The following is a 22,768-nucleotide window of genomic DNA, read 5'->3' as shown; positions in this document are numbered from 1 at the left end:
AACTCAGCCACTTGGTTGGAATAGAACAGATGAGGAAAAATCTAACTGGGGCGCTAAGACATTGTAGCCAATGGTTTGAACAACTGAGAACTAATGCAGTGGTGAGTTGAGGGAGTACAGCATTTGGTCAAATATGCATCCATGAGACTGACATGTGAGCCCAGAGGAGCTTCTAGAGACCCAAAGAGACACAGATACAGGGAAATGGCATCCAGAATGTGTCAGTAGGAAGCAGGCCCCTCCACAAGGTGGGATCCAGAGCCCAGGCAAGAAGTGACAAGAGCAGGGCTGACTCCAAATCCTAGAGAGAATAGTCTCCTGGACAGAAAACCAGTGTGGTGGGAGATGGGTATTCAGGCACTGGGAGCTAAGAGGTTCAGTTGCCAGAATTTGGAATCAAAATAGGGCTTAGGTCTTAGAAATAAGGATGAGCTAGGATCAGACCAACTACAAGAGTGAAGATGCAAATTCTTGGACACTGGAGCTACTGAATTTCTTCCTGCTGACATTCAGAACTGGTCCTAGACTTATCTGATCAAGGTCAAGGAACCTCAGCTGGGGAAGAGGGAAAGCAAGAAAAGGAGAGGGGAGAGGAGGTAGAAGCTAAGAACCAGGTATGATCCGACACCATCACTTGACCTCAAAGGGACTTATATTTTTCAGCATTTGTAAACAAGCCAACATATGCCAAGTTCTACACAAAAGTATAAAGATTATTCTGCACCCCCTGACCCAACCCCCCAATCACCACACAACAAATACCCCAGTGCTCCAGGAAGACCTCGTTCCACCCCCTAACTCATTCTGAGCACCTTCTATGTGCCAGGCACTGGGCTGTGAACCGAGACTTCAGAGGGGAGTAACACCTGCCTTGACCTTCAGCAACTCCTGTCCCATCAGGAAATGAGACATGCAAACAGATCGTTTCAGTCAGCGTGGAATGGGCTGTACTGGAGGAATTCCTGGCTTCATGGATTGGGTTGCATGGCTGAGTGGAGTGAGGTAGGAGAAAAGGGGTGGGGGGGAGGAGAGGCAAAGCAGGAGGGAGACACAGAGGGGACACCCAACACGATGTGTTCCATGAACCATAAGGACTTCACTGCTTCTGAAGCACAACCCAAGGTAAATGCGAAATGGCCAGAGATCATAGGGTATGGAGTCTGAGAGCCCCGGGTTCAAATCCTTCCTCTGCCCCACACCATTTGTGTGACCTTGAACATGCTACTTAATCTCTGTAAACCTCAGATTTCTCCTCTGATTATTGCGGGATTCAGGAAAAAAGTGCTAGATACACCACTATTACTTAGTAAAAAGTCCATGCTCCTAAGAGGATGAGGCTAAGGATGAATAAAAGACAATTCATAAACAAGGTGCATGCCATACTGCTTACTAAAATTGCTTAACATTTATTGCTTCCTTTAGGATTAGTAAATTTTAAGTCTCCTGAGATACATACACTAAGAATTGGAATTGATTAGACTCCATAGTAGGAATGGATCAAACTCTCCTTGTTCTAAGTTTCCTCCAAAAGTAGTAGTTATTTTATTCTTCTTTGTCCTTATACAGATATATTTAGTGAGACCTACCATATATGCCTGCTCTGACAAACCCCATGTAAAGTACATCATCAACATTCATGGCCCCCTTGCATAATGAGGTACAGTCAATTACCAGTGAGCCATGCCCGTGTCTGATGGATGGGGAGACAATCTCTACAATCTCCCCAAAGGTAGAAATTATGGTGATTTGTTTCTCCTGGCTTTGTAGATTTTTTTTTTTTTTTTACCATATACTTGCAATTGAAAAAAATAAATCTGGTTATCTGTGAATTTCCAAGAATTTTATCAAAATGATGAAAACATACTATGAAGACACAAGTTAAGAGGAGCCTGATCATTGTCTGGCTTCCTTTTTGTGCCTTCCTATTCTTCAACTCTTCATTGAAAAGAGACAGCATCTCTTCACCAGAGGGTAAAAATACTGAGTACAGAGGATATGCTATAGAGATAACCTTCTGCTGAGTCAAGACGTGGCTGAAATTTATGCCAGGAATTCCGTTCACCACACTGGACGACTGATTCTCCGCAGCCAGGCATCAACCGTAACAGCTTCTCCATTGGCCAAGGTCAGTGTTTAATGGTGATGGTTTTGATTTCAGTGAAGAATTCGTAAGAGTCCTTGGCTCCTTCTCTACCCACCCCAGAACTCTTCATCCCCCCGAAAGGCAGGTTCAGCTCTCTGACGAGCCAGCAGTTGGTCCAGACCAAGCCTGACTGTAACTTCTTGGCCACGCGGTGGACACGCCCCACGTTGCCTGACCACACCGTGGCGGCCAGTCCATATTTAACGCTGTTGGCTCTTTGAATCACTTCCTCTTCACTATCAAAGGGGACGACACACGTCACTGGACCAAATATCTCTTCCTTCATGCAGCAGGACTCGTCCTTAATGTCTGTTATCACCGTGGGAAGCATGAAGTACCCTGCTTGATTCCTGGGGGGGAGGTTTAACTTATCCACTCCCTCACCACACAGAATTTGGGCCCCTTCCAGGCGAGCTTTCTTGATGTAACTTCTGACCTGGAGCGGTAAAAAACAACTTATCGTTTGTCTTCACACAAAGCAGAGAAAATTCAATATTTTTGAAGCATCAAGATGTATAAGTTCATTCCCCCCCAAAATCTAAGGTTGATTATATTTTCACTCAGCTGCTAAGTAAGCCTGAGTGCAGAAGTGCTCTAACTATTATCTGGGCATTCAGCCCTCATAGGTAAGAGGAGGAGAGTTTTTTATTTAACGTCTAAGTGCTAGGCATGCAGATAAATGTTTTTCTCACATTCTCACATAATTCTCTCAAAACTATTAACTACGTATTATTATCCCCTATTTGCTGATTATATAGTTGAGCCTCAGAAAGGGTAGAGGGTTCAAACGGATAATAAACAGTAAAGCTAGAACTCACACTCAGGTATATTCAGTAGTTAAACACACAGACTAATATTTTCTCACTTTTGGGGAGACTATGTCCATTGCAGAAAATGGGAAGTTGAATGGTGTATAAGAATTAAAGGCCAGGGTGCCCTTCAATAGCTGAGCTTCCAGAACAAATGATTTCTAATGTCTCATCTCAGTACTGATTATATTGTGAAAATATATCTAGGTAATAGAGTAAAGCTCACAATAATGGGAAATAAATTATGTAATAAGTTGACCCAGTGACTCGGAGATAATGACAGATGGTTTTTAATATTGGTTATAGAAATGACTCATTATAATAATGGTATATCTATTTATATTTGAAAATGTTGTTGAAGTCACAATGATACACTCTTCTACCCTTGAGGGGCGTTATAAGCATAGGAGAAGTAGAAAAGTAATCCCCAAAATTAAAAGTCTAAAACAACAGTCAAATAGTACATCAAAGGCAGGGTAAAGTTTGGAATGATATTTTGGAATCCTACGGATTATCATTTATCTATCTGAGCATTCTGCCCCAATATTAGATTAGTACTCCATTGTGGAACTATATTCATTGTAGAGCTATATGTTTGCCATGTAAAAATAAAAAGATAATGTTGTCTCATTATTAATTTTGCTTCAGTTTATAGAACACTTAATAAGCCATGAAGTCAAAGACGTTTGAAAAATAGAGCATTTGGTAGAGCTTTATATTCTCCACTATTCCTCCTCCCCAACATGAACAATGATCTCAAAGCTTTCCCAGAAAAGCTCTCGTTGAGTTTGTGGGTAGAGTCCACAATAGATCTGGACTTTTCTTTCCCCGACTCTCTTGCTCTTTTGAAGCAACCCGGTCACATTAATTAAAAGATGCCAGAGGCAGCAACCTGTGTGAACAAGGCGAGTGCAGGTGAGTCTCCAGAGGCCCCTGCTGGATGCAGAGCCAGAACTTTTATCAGTGATTCAAACAATGCAAGGAGTGCTCTGGTTTTAGATGATTATGTCTAAACAAAATTACATGATTCTCTCTTTGAAGCTCTTGGGATAATAAAATACCAGAAGTGTCAGTTTTCAAATTGTGAACTTATCAAATTATTTAACATATAAGTTGCACACTAAACTGAATTTCTTTTCTAGAGAAAGTATCACTGGATGACACAATGATATCTACACTTGCAGCTCAGGAGAACCACTTTGTGACTGTTAATGTGCTATAAAATGCAATGAAATATTCTTATAAAACCTTTTCTTGAGAGGAGAGAGCAGAGAGTAGTTAGCACTTAATATTGAATAGTTTTGGCCATAAAATCAAAGCGTAGAGGTTAGAAGAGTGGGCTCGGGAGCACAGCAGTGCTCAAATCCCAGTTCCTCCACTTATCAGCTGAGGGATTTTAAATGCTCTACGCCTGGACTTCCCTGGTGGCGCAGTGGTTAAGAATCCGTCTGCCAGTGCAGGGGACACGGCTTCGAGTCCTGGTCTGGGAAGATACCACATGCCGCAGAGCAACTAAGCCCACGCGCCACAACTACTGAGCCTGCGCTCTAGAGCCTGCGAGCCACAGCTACTGAGCCCACGCACCACAACTACTGAAGCCTGCACGCCTAGAGCCCATGCTCCGCAACAAAGAGAAGCCACCGCAATGAGAAGCCCACACACTGCAACGAAGAGTAGCTCCCACTCTCTACAACTAGAGAAAAGCCCGCACGCAGCAACGAAGACCCAATGCAGCCAAAAATAAATTAAAAAAAAAAAGCTCTACGCCTCAGTTTCCTCACTGGAAAAATGGGATTGACTGTGCCACCTATTCACAGGGTTCTTGAGAGGACTAAATAAAATAATATATGTAAAATACTTAGTGTGATACCTGACACATAGTAAGTCTTTTGAAAGTCAGCTGCTGTCGTTTGTGTTGATGTTGCTGGTGATGGTGATGGTGATGATGATGATGACATAATGCACGATCTGACACTCACGAGCTAAGAGACTTCAGGGATGCTCCCCACTGTGTATGTCGGGGTGTGGGGTTAACTGACAGAGGAGGACGGGAAACCGCAAGAGTGGACCTTAGTTAGACCTGAAGCCTGGCCTTGTTGGGGGATATACCCGTGAACTTCCTCTGTGCTTCCCCCCACCACACTGTCAACACTCAAGGATTCTCTCCCTCTGGTTATTTGCATCTTTGGAAGGCTGGCCTAGAGCCAGATTCTCCAGACAGTCAAGCAGGGAAGGATTCTGGAGAGTCAAAAGAAAAACAAAAATGAAAACAAAAAGCAACCCTGTGAAATAGGCAAGGGAGATTTTTCTGCATTCCCTGAGGATAGAATCACCTGCCATTTCCTGTGGGTCCGTGCTGCCGTCCTGGGAACCTACGAAGTCACACTTGCACTTAGGAGCCCTTGGCCATTACAAAACAACTGTCACAGCCTCTAGCTGGATTCTTCTGTCACTGCATCACCATCTGTTGTGGCAATCCCACAGGACGGAAACAAAGATCCCATGGCTAATTTGATTTATTTATTTATTCATTCATTCATTTATTTTTGGCCATGCACGGCATGCAGGATCTTAGTTCCCAACCAGGTGACCAGGGATCAAACCCGCGCCCCCTGCGGTGGAAGCACGGAGTCTTAACCACTGGACCGCCAGGGAAGTCCCTTAATTTGATTTGGAGAAGACAGAGACCTACTGCAGAAGAGGAGGGGTGGAATGCAAAGATGGCAGCCGGCCCTTCCTTGGCTCGCAGACCCCAAAGCTTCCTGGCGAAAGGCGAGGAAAGACGACTGCCAGTGGAGTGTGTCTGCTGCCGCCTTGATCCCAGATCAAGGTTTGGCACACTGAACTGAAAAGAGTCACAGCCTGAAAAAGACACACATACACTTCCCAAGCTGCTTCCATTGGCTCCCTCTCAAAGGGCAGAGACACCTAAGGCTTCCTCACAAGACCTGAGCTGAAAGCCCCCCATCAGGGGCCCACGTGGTGAGAGATCCAGAGGGTAAAGCTGTGACTCCTTGCATCCGGGCACACGTGTTCTGGGCGGAGTAGTAAGGACAGAAGGTGTCGAGGGACCCTCTGAGCCACAGCAGGATGGTTCTGAGACTCTATACTGGGGAGGGGGTGGGGACCGTGAGCAGAGCTGAGAGGAGGGATCTACCTATAGGACCACAACCCAAGGGAAACCCCACAGCTACCCGAAGATCTATGTGTGGTGGGATAATGGAAATACCATCTTTATTGTTCTTCCTTAAAAAATAAAAACAAATGGCTTATGATAAACACTATTTTTAAGTTTGTAACTATGAAAAACTATTTTTAACACCGTGCAAAATCTTCCCCCTTAGAAGCGATAGAACCGTGGAGCTTTCTGTGATGAACTACCATCTTTCCGAGATGGACTTCTTAAAAGGGCAGCGTATGAGCTCAGCACAACCGGGCTTTAAGTCACATCCTCTTGGCTGTCTCGTTATCATGGGGCATCATCTAAGGGGCACCCATAGGACCTTGATTACCATTCTCCACTGAAAGGAACCAGGGCTCAGTAGACAGAGGTCCTGTTGCCCGTGTGGGGCAGAACAACTCACATGGCCTGAGGCTGCTTGCTGTCAGAGAGCAGAAATGCTTCAGGGAGGGCCTGCGCTGGAGCTCAGGAGGGCATTGGGGGGGCAGGCTAAAGAGAGGGCCCCTTTGGGCCAGCAGGGATACGCTGAGCATCACAAATATTGTATTAAAGCCCACAGGCATTACTATACATTGAAACCTGGTGAGCCTGTATTTGACCCAAGTTCACTATGTGGGGAAAAAGGGACAAATACTCAGGGTACAACAGAGAAAAGCCCTAACCACCAATAGGAGTCAATGAATGGCATCAGTTTCTCTCACACACAAAAGACAGTGTGTGTGAGACAGTTTCTCTCACACACAAAAGACAGGGGGCTACAAATCTTTCAACTGCTACAGGAAAGTCAAATACTTTGATTTTTTTTGCTGATACACCTCCCCTCATTGGGGAACTTAAATAGTTATTATAACAGTGCCCACGATGGAAGAACAGTTTCTCTACTGAGTTGATAAAGAGAACTTTGAGTCTCAGGTGAATGGTGAATTGCAAAGGGGACCTTAGATGACACCATGGCCTCAGTCTACTGGAAGATGCTTCTGGGAAGTTAATTCTGTGCCACAGAAAGCATTCGGGAACATGCAGGAGGTTATTTTTCACCACTTATTTGCATGTGTGGGCAGGTAGCATGGATCCCTGTGTCTAGAACAGCCAGATAAGGGAGGACAAGGGAGCCTCTTGCACCTGGTGATGCCTCACTCCACGAGGTTGGGAACATCCACAACTGTGGGTCCACCACAGGCACTCTGGGGATGGCTGCCCATGTGCCTGCAGTCTTGTAGGTGAATTTGACTGGAGGAAAACACAGTCATGCTGGCTGGTCTCACTTTAAATAAATGACCACATATTTATTTAATGTGATCATAAATGATCACAGCTCCAGGTGAGCCCTTGGAGCTGCCCCGGCGACAACACGGTCACTTCAAAGCCCATTCTCTCTCCTGATCTCCTGCAAGACTATCTGACACCTTTTCCTCCTTCTTGAAACCTTCAACACCATCTCCCCTCCTCACCTTGCTTCCCTTTTTACTGAGAAAACAAATAAGAAGAGACCAGCAAGACTGAGACTACACCTTCCCACCTATGGGCATCTGTGCTTCACACTATAGTGAAGGTAAAAGTTAAAACGTAGTAAGTCTACCAAATCTGTGCAGGGTCAGAGAGTTCTTCAAACTTAAGTAAAGGCTCTGTCCCTCACTGGTTAACTGATAGGGGTGTATTACCATTACCCTTGGTTGGCCTGAGTTACTACAGCTGAAAATGAGGTCTTTTTAGCTCTGAAATTCTATGACTTATTTTGGGAGTCCCATCAGGTAATGAATTAAAATGACCTTGAAGACCCAAATTCCATAAGCCATCCAGAGAACATCAATGGCTTCTCCCACAGAGGCCCCCCCAACAAGTCACCCCACCAACGAAGGGCCGCATCATTTGGATTGGATTCGCACTTCTGGACTCCCGTTTGCTATAAGCCAGAGGCAGAACCTTACTGCCTGGGGACTGACTGGGAACATCTACCGGTGGAAATCCCTGCCACTCTCAGCTCACATCATTCTCATCACCTGACCTTTATGCTCTGCAATTTGCCTTCCTCACTCTACTGGTGGCATTTCGTTACTGACTTCTCAAGTTCATTTATTTCATGTAGATGCTGCTTTAACCTGGACTACAATTGTGTATTCATCTCTAACATTTTCAGACTCTGTATCCAGAGACAATTTCCCACAGATCATAATTATTAAAAAATAGGGTAGTAATCAACAGTATTTCAAAGCACAGATGGTGTTATGCCTCGCGCTGAGCTCCTCTCAAAATAAGGACTCTTTCTGTAACTTACACACAGGGATTTACTTACTTTCTCCAAATGAGCTTTACTGATCAGAGCTCCCATGTCGGCTGATGGGTCAGAGGGAATGCCAACTTTCCACATTCTGGTAGCTTCTACAAACCTCTTTAAAAATTCACTATAGATGCTCTTCTGGACAAAGATCCTGCTGGTGCAGAGGCAAATTTCACCCTGCCAAGAATGACACATGAGGACAATGACAAAACAGGAGGGCCCACTCCTTCATGGATAGATCACCCTGCACTTCTGAGCACCTGTCACGTATCAGGCACTGGTCTGTACAATGGGAGACAGTGGTAAACAAGATGAAGTTTCACCATGTGGAATGCACTGTCTTATGGGGAAGACAGGCAATAGCACAAGTAAAGCTCAATGAACAATATAACTTCAGGTTGTGACCAAAACAATACAAGAAAACTAAGCAGAGAATGAGAATAGAAAATAATGGGGGGGGGGTGCAGCTTTTACTCCCTTTTATTAAAGGGAGTCCTGGAAGGCACTGATGAACAGGGGGTATTTGAACTGACCCTTGATTGACGTGAAGGAGCTGGATGGATGAAGATCTGAAGGAAGAGAATTCTCAGCAGTATATGTAAAGGACCTGCCACAGGAATGAGCTTGGAGTGTGTGAGGAAAGGCAGGAAGGTGAGTGGGGCTGAGGGTGGGGATGGAGGCAGGGACAGGGGTCAGAGGGATGTAGAAGACGAAGGCAGGAGGTGAGGAGCAAGGCAACATCACACAGGGTCTTAAAGGCTCATAGACTCACAAAGAGCTTGCATTTTATCTGCAGTATCATGAAAGGACCATGGAAGGCTTTAAGCAGCAAGATGATGGGATCGGATTTACATTTTAAAATGATCATTCTGGCAGCTGTGTGGAGAATAGAATTGGAGAGAATGAGAGTGGGAACAGGGGAATGTTAAGAGAGCTTTTCAGACATTCAGATAAGTGGAGGTAGCTTGGACCAGGCAGGATCAATGGAGATGAGAAAAGTGATAGGAGTCCACTGAGGTTAACAAATTCTTAAAGGGGCATGGGACCCCAAAAGTGTAAGGAAACTGGCATAGATGCTCTGGAGAAGTGATAGCATTCCGAATAGATTTTAAAGATAGAACTAACAGGACCTGTTGGTGGATTAGTGAGGTATAAGGAAAAGAGAAAGTAAGAACAAGGATGAGTCCCAGATTTGGGGCCTGCGTCTCAGAGTGGATGGTAGTCTCTTCCCTGGAGAGGCAAACACAAGGCGGGGAGAGCAGAGGTACCGCAGGGAAAGGAGAGGTAGGGGAATCAAGAGTTCTGCTCTGCACAGGTTAAGTTTCAGATGCTACTGGACATCCAAGTAGAGGTACTGAGTGTTCCAGGGAGAGGCGCTAACAGATTTCTGAGTAAAAAATCATCCTTATCATCATTTGAACATAACATGTAATAGTTTACAAACCACATTCTGGACTTGTCAGTATTGTGTATGTATGATTGTACATGTATGCATAAATAAATATTTTCATCACATTGATATTTCATCTTCACAACAACCCATCCAACAATCAGGAGAAACAAAGTTGCCCAAGGCTCCTCCATGACGTTAAGTTAAGAAACTTGCTTGAGACTGGTTCAGGTATTTATTTCTAAGTGTGTGAATGCATTTGGGATGCTTTGGGGAGAGATAATAAGGTTTCCAGGAGCTAGGACACCTGGACAGCAAGAAAAGACTGGGAAAACTATAAATAAAGGAATGGGGAAGCTTGGAGAAGCAAAAAAGAAGTCATCACCCGATAAAAGCCGTGTAACTCGAGAAGAGGAGTTTGCTGCACAGGAGACGCCACAAGGCTTCTGAGTGACATTATGATTGAACAGATAGTCAATGGAGTAACACAATGTAACCATTCTCCTTGCACTGAAATAGTCCTGGATTGACTTACTCACCCCAGTTTTGCACTGTGATGCAACAGATCCAGCTTGACAGGGCTACTGAGTTAAAAACAAGCAAATAAACAAAGGGGAAGAAAAAACCCAGAGGACATACCTGGTTGGCAAAGCTGGACCTGACTGTTGTTGGGACACACTCTTCCAGGTTGGCATCTTCAAAGACGATGGCAGGATTCTTGCCCCCCAGCTCCAGCGAGAGCTTCTTGCAGTGGGGAGCACTCAGCTGTGTGATCCGCTCAGCTGTGGGCTGGCTCCCAGTGAAGGAGATGAGGGGCACCTCCGGGTGGGACACCAGGGCCTCGCCTACCCTGGGCCCCATTCCAAACACAATATTTACCACACCTGGTGGAACACCTGGATGGGAAGCAGTATCGGTTTCAGTGATTCTCTCAGTATGTCGAGGACTTCAGGTTACATGGAGATTCTCCTTCAAAGTTCAACGGCGTGAATGGGATTGGGAGGGAATGTTGACGGCTGTCTCTGGTTCAATAGCAAAACAAAGACTACAGCATTACCTCTGCCTATGCTATACCCCGGGCGGGATTTCTCTGGGGGCTTTGTCCTAGAAAAATGCAGGGTTGAACGTTCTATATAATTCATTCCATAGTATTGACTGGGCCTCAGGGGCTGAAGATACAAATACATCCTCAGGCAGGTCGGGCCCCAGGAGGGAGGAGAGCCCTGCTCCAAGCTGGCATCCGCGACTCACAGTTCAGTGGGCAAATGTGAAGAAGAGGGAGCATTCATGCACTAAAGAAGCCAGAGAAGAGACTGACTACCTCGGCCCAGGGGAGTGAGAGAGGGCTCCCCCAGGAAGGTGAGTCTTGAGTTGAAGGTCCGGCTCCCCATGATATGGATGCACCATCACCCTCTAAGACTGACTGACCAAGAACACCCCCAAGTAGGTGCCCCAATCTTTTCTAACATGAAACTCTACTGCTCTATATCTGCATGTATTCATTTATGGGTTTTATGGATTTTCCTGTTCATTACATATCGACCACTAGAAGGTACTCCAGCTAAGGGCAGACATGGGGTCTGTGTTTTGCCTTTCGTTGTATCCACTGTGCCATGGCCTACTTTGCCATATAGAATGAATACCCATTAAAAAAATTTTTTTAACACAACACATTTAAAATAAATTAATGATAGCCATTATCAAAAAATCTGGAAACAATAAATGCTAGAAAGGGTGTGGTGAAAAGGGAACCCTCCTGCACTGTTGGTGGGAATGTAAATTGATACAGCCACTATGGAGAACAGTATGGAGGTTCCTTAAAAAACTAAAAATAGAACTACCATGTGACCCAGCAATCCTACTACTGGGCATATACCCTGAGAAAACCATAATTCAAAAAGAGTCATGTATCACAATGTTCATTGCAGCACTATTTACAATAGCCAGGACATGGAAGCAACCTAAGTACCCATCAACAGATGAATGGATAAAGATGATGTGGCACATATATACAATGGAATATTACTCAGCCATAAAAAGAAATGAAATTGAGTTATTTGTGATGAGGTGGATGGACCTAGAGTCTGTCATACAGAGTGAAGTAAGTCAGAAAGAGAAAAACAAATACTGTATGCTAATGCATATATATGGAATCTAAAAAAACAAAAAAGGTACTGATGAACCTAGTTGCAGGCAGGAATAAAGATGTAGACATAGAGAATGGACTTGAGGACACAGGGTGGGAGGGGAAAGCTGGGGCAAAGTGAGGGTAGCATCGACATACATACATTACCAAATGTAAAATAGACAGCTAGTGGGAAGCAGCAGCATAGCACAGAGAGATCATCTCAGTGCTTTGCGATGACCTAGAGGGGTGGGATAGGGAGGGTGGGAGGGAGGCTCAAGAAGGAGGGCATATGGGGACATACGTATGCATATGGCTGATTCACTTTGGTGTACAACAGAAGCTAATGCAGTATTGTGAAGCAATTATACTCCAATAAAGATCTATTAATAAATTAATTAATTAATTAATTTAATTAATGAAAAAGAAGATATAATGCTACATATGTATGCTATTTAAATAATTTTAATGAGAATAAAAAATAAAAATAAAAAATTTAAAGAGTACTAGTAAACGCTCACATTTATTGGGTACTTCCTGTGGGTTGGTCATTGTTGTAAGTGGGCTACACCCTTTAGATCTCCCAACAGCTCTGTGAGGTACGTCGTATTAATACACTGATTGATTACATTTCCTTGAGCTCCAATGTTAATAAGTTAAGAGCTATCTACTGGCCAGTATTTCTCAGAACCATTTTGCCATTTGATCCAGACATTAATGAAATTTTTCTAGATAAATCTGCCTTCTACCCTTAAAAGATTCTGGTTATAAAAGAAAGAAGGCAGTTTAATTGGCAAATAACAATTCAGTAAAACTCAGAGTAGGTGGCCAAGAGACAGCAAATGGAAGGAAGCCCCTCCAGTGCCAGGATGTGCCTGGGTCACGACAAGGAAAATTTTAAGCTTAAATAGAGCAGAACCAAAATTAATAGGAAGGGCCAGAAATCTGCCGTCAGTGGACGCTTCAGGAATGAGAGCAAACGTTTGGTGCCCCCAAGGGAAAAAACCAAATATTCTAGGGCTCCCAAAGAGGTATTCATGGTGTACCTATATAAATATTCGATGATTTTATTTCGAAGGAAGTTCATTTACCAAGTCTGTTTGAATGCCCCGGACTAGAGGAGCTAGCTGTCGAAATACCCAGAATGCCTTAGCAGGTTGTTTTAGCTTTCTTTTCTTACACTATTGCAAGCTTCTCTTAGAGTGCTCTAAAGCAGAATTAAGTGATGTAATTCACACTCCCTCCCAATCCCAGTGGAGAAACTGAGGGCTCATGTCAGGGGCAACTGGACCATCATATTCTCAGTGTTTGTTGGAGGAGGAAAGTTTGGCAAAACCAGCCCAGGGAGGGAGCGGGGATGGGAGGGAGGGAAGGACTGTTTTGGTACAATAGGTTTATTCATTCACAAGAATAAGAGCAATGCTGGGTAAATAAATGGAAACATAAAACTCTCATGCAGACCAGGTTCTGGGTTATATGAAAGAGGAGGGTGATTAGAAAAGAGAAATCACCATAGATCAAGATGTAGCTGAGGGGCTTCCCTGGTGGCGCAGTGGTTGAGAATCTGCCTGCTAATGCAGGGGACACGGGTTCGAGTCCTGGTCTGGGAAGATCCCACATGCCGCGGAGCAACTAGGCCCGTGAGCCACAACTACTGAGCCTGCGCGTCTGGAGCCTGTGCTCCGCAACAAGAGAGGCCACGATAGTGAGAGGCCCGCGCACCGCGATGAAGAGTGGCCCCCACTCGCCACAACTAGAGAAAGCCCTCGCACAGAAACGAAGACCCAACACAGCCAAAAATTAATTAATTAATTAATTAATTTTTAAAAAAAAGATGTAGCTGATTTTAGGAGTGAGTGGTCTCTGGAACACGGCTCTGTGGCACCCTCCCCAGCTCCCTGTGTATCCAACACAGGATCAAAGCAGAGCGGAGGCCCCACTTCTATCTCACACCAGGAAACCAGCAGTCAAGAGGAAGGGAAGAAACACCTTGGACCTTTGCAGGTACTAGAGATTCAATTTTGCAAGAAAGGGATAGAATGCGGTCTCTTTTGTAAGGGAGGGATGGCACATTCTGGGACAGGAGGGAGGTAGGGATGTTCATATCATGCACCTTCCAGAGGCCTAGGGCAGCCATCGACATCATCCCAAAGGCCTAGGCTGGGTGGCCTCATTCCTCCATAGGATACAAGGGAAATGGGCAGCTAAACTAGGGTCATGAGGCCCAATGCTCTTCCCTAAATGGGCACAATTTAACCTGTCATCTAAACCCTGGGGTAGGAACTGGCTCAACTTTCCTGGAAGCCAATGTGTATGTTTTTGCTTTGAGAGAAAAGGCATCCAGGAGAGAGATGGGCTCTTACCAACCACCCCTTCTATGGATGTAAGTGAGCCCAGCAACACCTTCTCTGTGGGCTTGAAGGAAGCGAGCACAGCAGAGGCTGACAGAGCCTGTTCCCCGCCACCTGCCCATCATTCCCACCCAGGCTGGGCAGAGACATGAGCTGAGGGCCTAACAGTGAGGGGCTTCCTGTGGGTTACAAGCTAGAGCCTCCTGCCTGCGGCCTTCCAACCCTGGTGCAGTGTCGGCTGAACACTCCAGGCGAAACCAGGAACACACCCTCCACGTTTCAAACCATCAGCAGAAGGAGGACAAGGAACCATAGTGAATCAGCATCTCAGCAGTGGTTCCAAATGCAGGGAAAACTGAGGGGTGTCTATTCAATTCTCTCGAAAATGGGCTGTTTCTCTTAGGCATTCTATAGCTGTGCAAACCAGAGAGGTACCTAGCAATATTCTTCTTTTCATCAAAATCCACTTGTGGTTCAAACGTAGGATTTAAACTGACTATTGGAGACACTGTCTGGGGCAGGCTGGTGTCCGAGTTGATCAAGCTCTTTAAGCTGTTTGCTGTACTGCTATCCTGTGCTCAGGGGGCTGCCCGTGGAGCCCCTGCAGGAAGGAGCTGTCCTACAGGATGAATAAAGGAAGCAGTGGGCACGAACCCCGTGGTCGAAGGGGATTTCTCAGAAGAGGATCAGGGAAACAAAAAATCAGAGATGTCCCTGGGATCTGTTTCGGTGCTGAGCAGATTTCTATCCAAAATAACTTTTCAAATGTCAGTGACCCTACGGTGGCTGAAGCCTACGAAACGTACATCTCCAAAGCCAACCGTGTGCCCCCCCTTAAACCCCATCTCCCAGTTACCTGCTTTCTCCAGGAGTTTGCACATCATCCACGCGGTCACAGAAGTCAGCTCGCTGGGCTTGGCTATCACAGTGTTGCCAGCAGCGATCGCTGGAGCTATCTTCCAGGTCAGCAAGTAGAGGGGCAGATTCCAGGGACTGATCAGACCAGCTAACAGAGGATAACAGAAGCATTGCCAGCAATGACATGCCCCTCAAAGCAGATGGGCCAGACAGGCTTTAGGAATGAAAACTCCTTCATGCTACACCAAACTTCAGCTTACTCTTCCAAAATCCCAAACTTTTGTAGCCAACTTCAGGGAACTAATTCTAAACTGTATTACAAGCAGCTGTACCTTTTAAAACTATAATCAGTACAGTTTACTCTTTTCTTGATGACTTACAATTATATTTATGAACAACAGCAATATAAGTTCTGGGGCTAAAAGACTGTCACCTGTCCCTAAACATTCTCAGAATGTGATCAGTTTTGAGATTTGTAGGCTGATCTCTGCACTGTTTAAACTTCTCCCTCCTCATTATCAAACAGGGCAGCTACTATTTCTTCTAAATTTCTCCATCTCTGTTTCTAATCTCTTGTGGATTGAGACAGAAAATCTCAAGCTGTTCAGAATTATTTGTAAAATAAGAGCAATAGGTTCTGAGACTGTGAAATCCATTTTAGCTAACCCAGAGTATTTTTTAATTAAAAAAAAAAAATCTTTCTAGGTTCTCACCTGTATCCTGACCAGATAGGTTTGCTGGGTAAGTAACAGAACCAACATCTACAGTGGGTCTCCATGGAACATTCTGAAACCACCTAGGCTTCTGACCATAAAACGTGTAAAAATAAAACCTACATTATGAATAAGTAAATGGATTCACCTTATTTTATACTCTGCCCTCAAGCCTGAGCTATGAAAGTGAACATAGTTTACATTATTAAATTTCCCACTGAAAAATCTGCTCTTTAGGGGATAACAATATTTTTGCAGCATAATGTACTAGCATACTTCCTAGGAGGAGGTTTGAGCTTTTATAATGCCTTGAAAATACCATTTCCGAAGGTAAAATGTTCCATTTTCTTCCCCTTTAACTTATCTTCTTTTATTCTATCATAAAATATAACTAATAAAATATGGACGGTGGTTGTTTTTTTCTCAGAGGAAACAGTGACATCTAGTGGACATTTTTAGTTATTGCAGATATTTATATGTCCTCTAAAGGGCAAGAAGCAAAGAAATGAAACAGGGAAGTAGATAATCCAGTCAAGGCTTATTTACCATGTACCTGGCACTGTTCTAAGTGCTCTACACTTACTAATTTACATAATTCACACAAAGATATATAAAGATAAAATTAAACCATCCTCCCAGTTTCCAGATCAGGATACTGAAGCACACAAAACTTAAATCACTTACCCCACACATAACATAAAATCTATGACCTTAACCACAACGCTCTCTGGAAATAAATTTTTTTTTTAATTACAAGGGACAAAAAGTCCTGGATTGTGAATTTACAATCAGTATCATTCTTTTTTTCTGTGATTCCTCCAGAACAATATTCCAGGAATAACTAGGGAATTTGACACAAAGAAAATAAACTAGAATTGGATTTTTAAGGCCAATTAAATTTCAGATAAAGTAGAAGAAATTTCTACTTTCCTTTTTTTTAAGTCTGTTCCTTTAGATCAATTCTACAGGGCTGACTGAGCATCTCTACGTGCAGCTGTGGTCCAGGCTTTCACTGCAGCACCTACCGATGCCCACGGGGGTCCGCACCGTGTAGTGGAGACAGCCCAGGTGGTCCATCTGTGTGCACTCGGACGTGTGGTGCAGGATGGAGGAAGCGAAGAACCGGAAGTTCTGTACAGACCGGGGAATGTCCATGGTTCTCGCCAGGGTTAGGGTTTTCCCTATAAGAAGTCAACAACAGAAGGCACTGTCAGTGTTCTTCACCTCGGACTGGGAGGAGGCAATACCACACACGTATCCTAGCTCACACTGAAGTAGCCTCTGTTTCTTCCAGCCTGGGATGGGCATTCCTTGGTTACAGAGAGTGTTGATCATAGTTTGATAAAACTATGAAACAATTAGATGTGAGGTTATAAGATGAAGTAGAGGGGGTTAGAGTTGAGTCAAATAATCTTTGTTTTGTGGACTGAACAATTCATAGCTATCATCAGGAATTCGCCAGATGCTGTCACTTCACCCACACCAGCTCTTTCAATTCAAAATCACCAAGCTTTGGACATGCTACAGAGGGGTTGGAATAATGGGTGTTAAGACAGCTGTATTTGCACATCACCAAAAAACCACGTGACGATATTAACTGTCCCCTCAACACACAGTGGAGTCACTAAGATGGACACATGGCAGACCCACTGATGGGAACCTGGCACAGGATGCTGTGTGGCCCTTGCTCACCCATCATGTGCCCCATGCACATCCTAGATATATGCTTACCTGGATTGTTCCTTAGTTATCTTTAGTGATACAGGGAGACTCTGCAGTGTCAGGAAGCATTTTCTTCTTAAGGGTTTGGAGTCAGGCTGCTTCTTAACTTTAGGCTGCTTTAAGCACGCATATAAATTAAAAAGATCTTGGCCTTTCCTAACAGATATCATTACAAAAATTTACAGACATTTACTCCATTACCCTGGCTTCTGGGAAGTAGTTTAAAAAATTGGGAAATTGTGTTGGGAGTGGAACAGTGACCAACATATCGGAAATCTTTCTTAAAAACTGTGTGACTGCTCTTCAAGTTATCTTTGCTTTTAGCAAACAAACTTATGTTTACCAAAGGGGAAAGGAGGGTGAGGGATAAATTAGGAGGTTGGGATTAACATATACACACTACTATATATAAAATAGATAACCAACAAGGACTTACTGTAGAGCACAGGAACTATATTCAATATCTTGTAATAACCTATAAGGAATAAGAATCTGAAAAAGAACATATATATGTATATATACATACATATATACATATATAAGATAATTTGAAGAGCTGTCACATGTATATGTATATGTATATATCTATATATATATATCTGAATCACTGTGCTGTACACCTGAAACTAACACATTGTAAATCAACTATACTTCAATTGAAAAATAAATATCATGCCACAACTACTGAAGCCCTTGCACCTAGAGCCTGTGCTCCGCAACAAAGAGAAGCCACCACAATGAGAAGCCCGCGCGCCGCAACGAAGTGTAGCCCCCGCTCGCCGCAACTAGAGAAAAGCCCGCGCGCAGCAACGAAGACCCAATGCAGCCAAAATTAATTAATTAATTAATTAATTAAAATTAAAAAAATAATAAATGAATCACGTAGTGAAAAGAAAAGAAACAAAAAAAACAAATTTGCTTTGAAACTCTCTACTTAGAACTAGTGGAGGGTTGCACCCTCAGCCCTCGTTCTTCCTCTCTCCCCATATCCATGCCCTTTGCCATACATCTTTGCAGTTCCCTCCACCAAATATACAGTGTATTTATTCCCCTGCCTCTTGAACTTGCGTTGGGCCTTGACTTGCTTTGGCCATCAGAATGAAGCAGAAGCGGGCCAGTTGCAAGCCTCGGCCTTCAGAGGCCTAGGCTGGTTTGGCTTTCCATCCTCTACCAATGCCGTGAGAAGCACGTGGGTGGGCTAGCTGATGGGTCCAAGGGGTTGGGTGGGGGTAACATGAAGAAAGTGTCCTGAGTTCCATCCACACGGTTAAGAGGCAAGAGATCAACTGACAACCTGGAAGGAGCGTGTGAACCGCCAGGAAGATAGTGCATGCACTTCCCATAAAGAAGGGACAGCGGCGCTAAACCCCGGCTCCGCTAGAGAGAGCGAGCGTGGGAAAGAGGGAAGAGGCCGGCACAGGTGCCTCTCACCTTGGTCCCTGGATTCAGCCTGGGCCAGCTCCTCCAGGGACTGTTCCAGCAAATCCGCCAGCCGCTGCAGCACCTGCGAGCGCTCCTGGGGGCTCCGGGAAGACCAGCCCGGAAAAGCTGCTCTGGCGGCCTCCACCGCGGCTTCGATCTCGGGGGAGCAAACGGAAGAGGGTCGCCTTACACTGTTGCTGCCGAGGGTTGGATGAATCCAGAATCCACAGGTCCGTACATGCCTAACGTTTCTTCTGCCTAATTTCTAGTATTCGACACTCCCAGTACTGAGTCGCCCACAAAGTGGTGTTTATATGACCAGCAAAGCCGGGGCACCACAAAAAAAGAAAAATGCTCCATTTTGACCAAGGTATCCAGAATGTGGCGATAATAGAATCTATTTGAGTAGCAGGTATACGTTTTCAATAATTTCAAAATATAGAAAAATTTTGAATATCTTATGAGAGAGGAAACTTAATTAAGATGTATGGACTCTCTAAACTCTTAATGCAGTTTTGACATACTTGATAAAGTCTAAAAGTTTCTTTGAAATCACATCCCGGACTGTCATTTTCACTTGGAATGACTAATCATATTAGTTATTTATTGACTAATTTTTATATATAACAGAATGTGCTAAATGCTTTACACAAATTATTTCATTAAATCCCTTTTAAAATTCTGTAACATGAGTATTGCTAAGCCCGTTTTACAGATAAGGAAACTGAAACACAGAGAGCTCAAGTAATTTGCCAGAGGTCACACAGCTAATAAGTGGCAGAATCAGGATGCAAACCCAGATCTCTGTGGCTCCCAAGACCACGGCTGGCCTGCTATGGCATAACCACAGTCCCGGTCCCCTGCCTGGCTCCGCCCAATGGAAAGGTCCTCTGTTGGAGAAGAGGGCATCTGCGGTTGTACAGATAGCTTGGGGACCTGGTTTTAGAGCTAAATCCAAAAGGAAACAATGTATAGGAAGGTATCAGCAAAGCCAGTTCATGGAGGCAGAATGAATCATCAAGGCTTCTGCTGTCTTTCTCCTCTCTTAGGCAAACGTCTAAGCAATGCCTTTTCCAGAGATGGCAAATCCAGAGCCTGTGTCTCTCCCTTCTCCTCTCTCACATGCATGGCATTTATAATCACTCACAGCTTTCTTCCACCACTGGACCCAGGCTCAGTCTCAGAATCTTCTTCCACAAGCTTCCGGCATCTTTCTTGTATTACCTGATCTGACAATTCAGCTCCCCTATCACCCCAAATCGGATCTACATGCCTTCTCGTTTTCTTTATGTGAACAAAGTCGCTTTCAGCTGAGCTAAAATAGGTATAAAAGGATTCTCATTTTAATTACAAATGTCTGGAAAGTTGATGGTTGACGCCCTGCTGCCAGTCAACAAGAGGAGGGTTCCTACCTACAGCAGTCAACATCAAATCTAATCTTCCTACAGTTGTCGATGCAAAACTCTGATCTTTTAGAAAAGCAGAAAACTCAAGTCCAGTCATATTTTCTAAGTTGTCCTATGTCACATGTCCTACATCCATTTAATGTAGAACACATATAATGTACTACATACAATAATATTAGCAAAAGATAATACTTATAAAGCATTTACTATATGCCAGATGCAAAGGGCTCTACATATATCAGTCTGTTTAATCTTCAGAACAACACTCTGAAGTAGGTATTATTATTATCCCCATTTTATAGATGAGGAGACTGGGGTACAGGGAGGTTCAGCTGTAGGTCAAGAACATAGGTATTAAGCAGTGCAGCTGATCTCTGAAGCCAGGCCGTCGGACCCCAATGCTACAGTGCAAATGCTACTGCGAGTGTGTGTGTGACCACTAATCTAAGCATGCTGTGATCTGTAAAATAAGGATGATGATAAGAGTCTTATTTATAGGTTATGACTCAGATTTGGGACAATTTGTGTTCAGTGGCTTAGTGAATGCACAGCACAAAGCAAATGCTGAATGAATGCGAGTCCTGTTGACAGACTGGCAGCACTTTCTGTGAGTGACTTTTGGGGAAATTGGGCATGTGGCTTGCATGGTAACCATATTTTTCAAGCCAGAAAAACCTGGGATTTATGGTATCAGATGGAATGTTTGCAAGCTGGATTGCTGGGAAATCCAAAATATCTATTTCTCTGCGAGCAGGTGTATCCATCCCTCATTCTCTCTTCTGCAAGGGCTGAGCCATTAGCTGCAGAAAATATTTCACCTGAATTTGGCATACTTGTCCATTTTAACTTTACTTTGGAAAGGACTCTGAGACAAGGAGTGCTGGAAAAGCTGGATTTCCCACATCTATCCCAGGTCATTTGAAGCAAACAAAATTGCAGGTTACAGTTTAACCAACAAATTAGCCAATATTTGCAAACTTTAATCCAAAAGTCTAAAGGTTTTTTTTTTAATGCAAGACAGATTTAGAATATTATTAACAGTAGAGAAAGAATAGCTTAGTTCTTTTTTTAAAAAAACCTTGCATATAATACTCATTTACATATGAAGGCTACAATTATCTTTTAAATAATCTAGTTCTTTGTGCCTTAAAAAAAAAATTAAAATCCATTTAATTTGAGCATAAATCCATTTAGATGAGTATACATTCATCAGCCACATTTATCACCCCAAATATATTTATACTCTCAGTGCAATAACTAATCAAATATATCTCAAATATTTTACAAAACTCCTCAATAATATTAATTCTACATCACTGAAAAAAAGTTTTAATGTGTGCGCCATTAAGTACTTTGAGTAAGAAAAAGTAGTGTTAAATTTAACTTCAAAAATATGCAGGAATTTGATTCTGCATTTCATCATTCAAATGATTGGTTTTACTTTACTAGATATTTTGAAGACATGAAGAATTATTACAGGATAATATAAAATAAATCCCTGGGTTTTAAAATTTTGTTAATTTTGTGAAGTAATGCCTTTTTTGGAAATCCATGAATATAATGGCAAATTTAGGCAACACTTGGTTGAGAAAAAGGATCACTTAGTAATACTGATCATTCTTACAAATAATGCTTTTTACTAGGCACCCATCAAGGAATGTCTGTGAGTTGTGGCTTTGTGTTAGGCTACCTGGATTATTATTTGTTTCTGCATATGGTAACCTGAGATTGGTGCCGTGTATCATATATACCCAATTACAAAATAAACCTTCCTAGAACTAAAAATCTTCCTTCTGCTAATGTTTAACAATCCTACACCATTTCTCAATCCCCTTTGCTCCTAGAAAATTAAGTTACCATAAATCACCAACAGGCAAAGTAGATTTCAGTCTTCTCTGAGTGAATATACTCACCTCTTCTTTTCCACTGTTTGGCACTCGGCAGTACACTTCCCCTGTGGAGGGGTCATAGGAATCTAGGTATGAGCTACAAGGTAAAAATTTCCCATCTATGAAATTTTCCAGCATCAAAAGGGCCCTTGTTCCAACCATAGGAGAGGACATGCCTGCCCTTCCCCTTGGCGTTGCTCAGGGAGGTTATCCCCCCACTCTCCCGACTCCTGACTTAGTCTCCTCCTCACTTCCAGCCCCAGTGACCCTATCTGCCAATCAGTGAAAGTGGGAGGTGACCTGACATTCTCCGAGAGTATTTCAGTCTCCAAACTCCGAATGAAGAGAGTTCCCAAATATTTCACAGCTGTCCAGTACGTTGTGAGAAATGGATAATAATATGTTAAAGAAACATCAGCTTATGTGTTCATGGCCCTTTAAAATGGTCAAAAGGCATCTGTATCATTTTATTGGATTCACA

The 22,768-nt window shown here is 43.5% G+C and overlaps 1 protein-coding gene across 1 annotated transcript; it reads right to left on the bottom strand.

The window, feature by feature from the left end:
* Nucleotides 1-1,422: 1,422 nt before the first annotated feature.
* Nucleotides 1,423-22,512, bottom strand: ALDH8A1 (aldehyde dehydrogenase 8 family member A1). Its single transcript, XM_061207132.1, has 7 exons — nucleotides 22,312-22,512; nucleotides 19,002-19,149; nucleotides 16,874-17,029; nucleotides 15,134-15,283; nucleotides 10,441-10,697; nucleotides 8,427-8,588; nucleotides 1,423-2,579 (listed from the first exon to the last, which is right to left on the bottom strand). The coding sequence occupies exons 1-7, from the start codon at nucleotides 22,459-22,461 to the stop codon at nucleotides 2,127-2,129; spliced, it is 1,476 nt and encodes a 491-aa protein (XP_061063115.1). The 5' UTR covers nucleotides 22,462-22,512; the 3' UTR covers nucleotides 1,423-2,126.
* Between the last annotated feature and the right edge of the window lie 256 nt (nucleotides 22,513-22,768).

Source organism: Eubalaena glacialis, chromosome 12, assembly GCF_028564815.1.
Source record: "Eubalaena glacialis isolate mEubGla1 chromosome 12, mEubGla1.1.hap2.+ XY, whole genome shotgun sequence".
Lineage (NCBI taxonomy): Eukaryota > Metazoa > Chordata > Mammalia > Artiodactyla > Balaenidae > Eubalaena > Eubalaena glacialis.
The sequence above is the reverse complement of the archived record's forward strand: the minus strand, read 5'-3'. Positions and strand labels throughout refer to the sequence as shown.

Excerpts from the sequence above, each read along its gene's own strand:
- ALDH8A1 (XM_061207132.1), bottom strand. The coding sequence starts at position 22,461 with ATGTCCTCTCCTATGGTTGGAACAAGGGCCCTTTTGATGCTGGAAAAT. Across the intron at positions 8,589-10,440 it reads GGTCCAGCTTTGCCAACCAG|GGTGAAATTTGCCTCTGCAC; the intron begins GTATGTCCTCTG and ends CATTCTTGGCAG. Across the intron at positions 2,580-8,426 it reads GTAAAGCTCATTTGGAGAAA|GTCAGAAGTTACATCAAGAA; the intron begins GTAAGTAAATCC and ends TTACCGCTCCAG.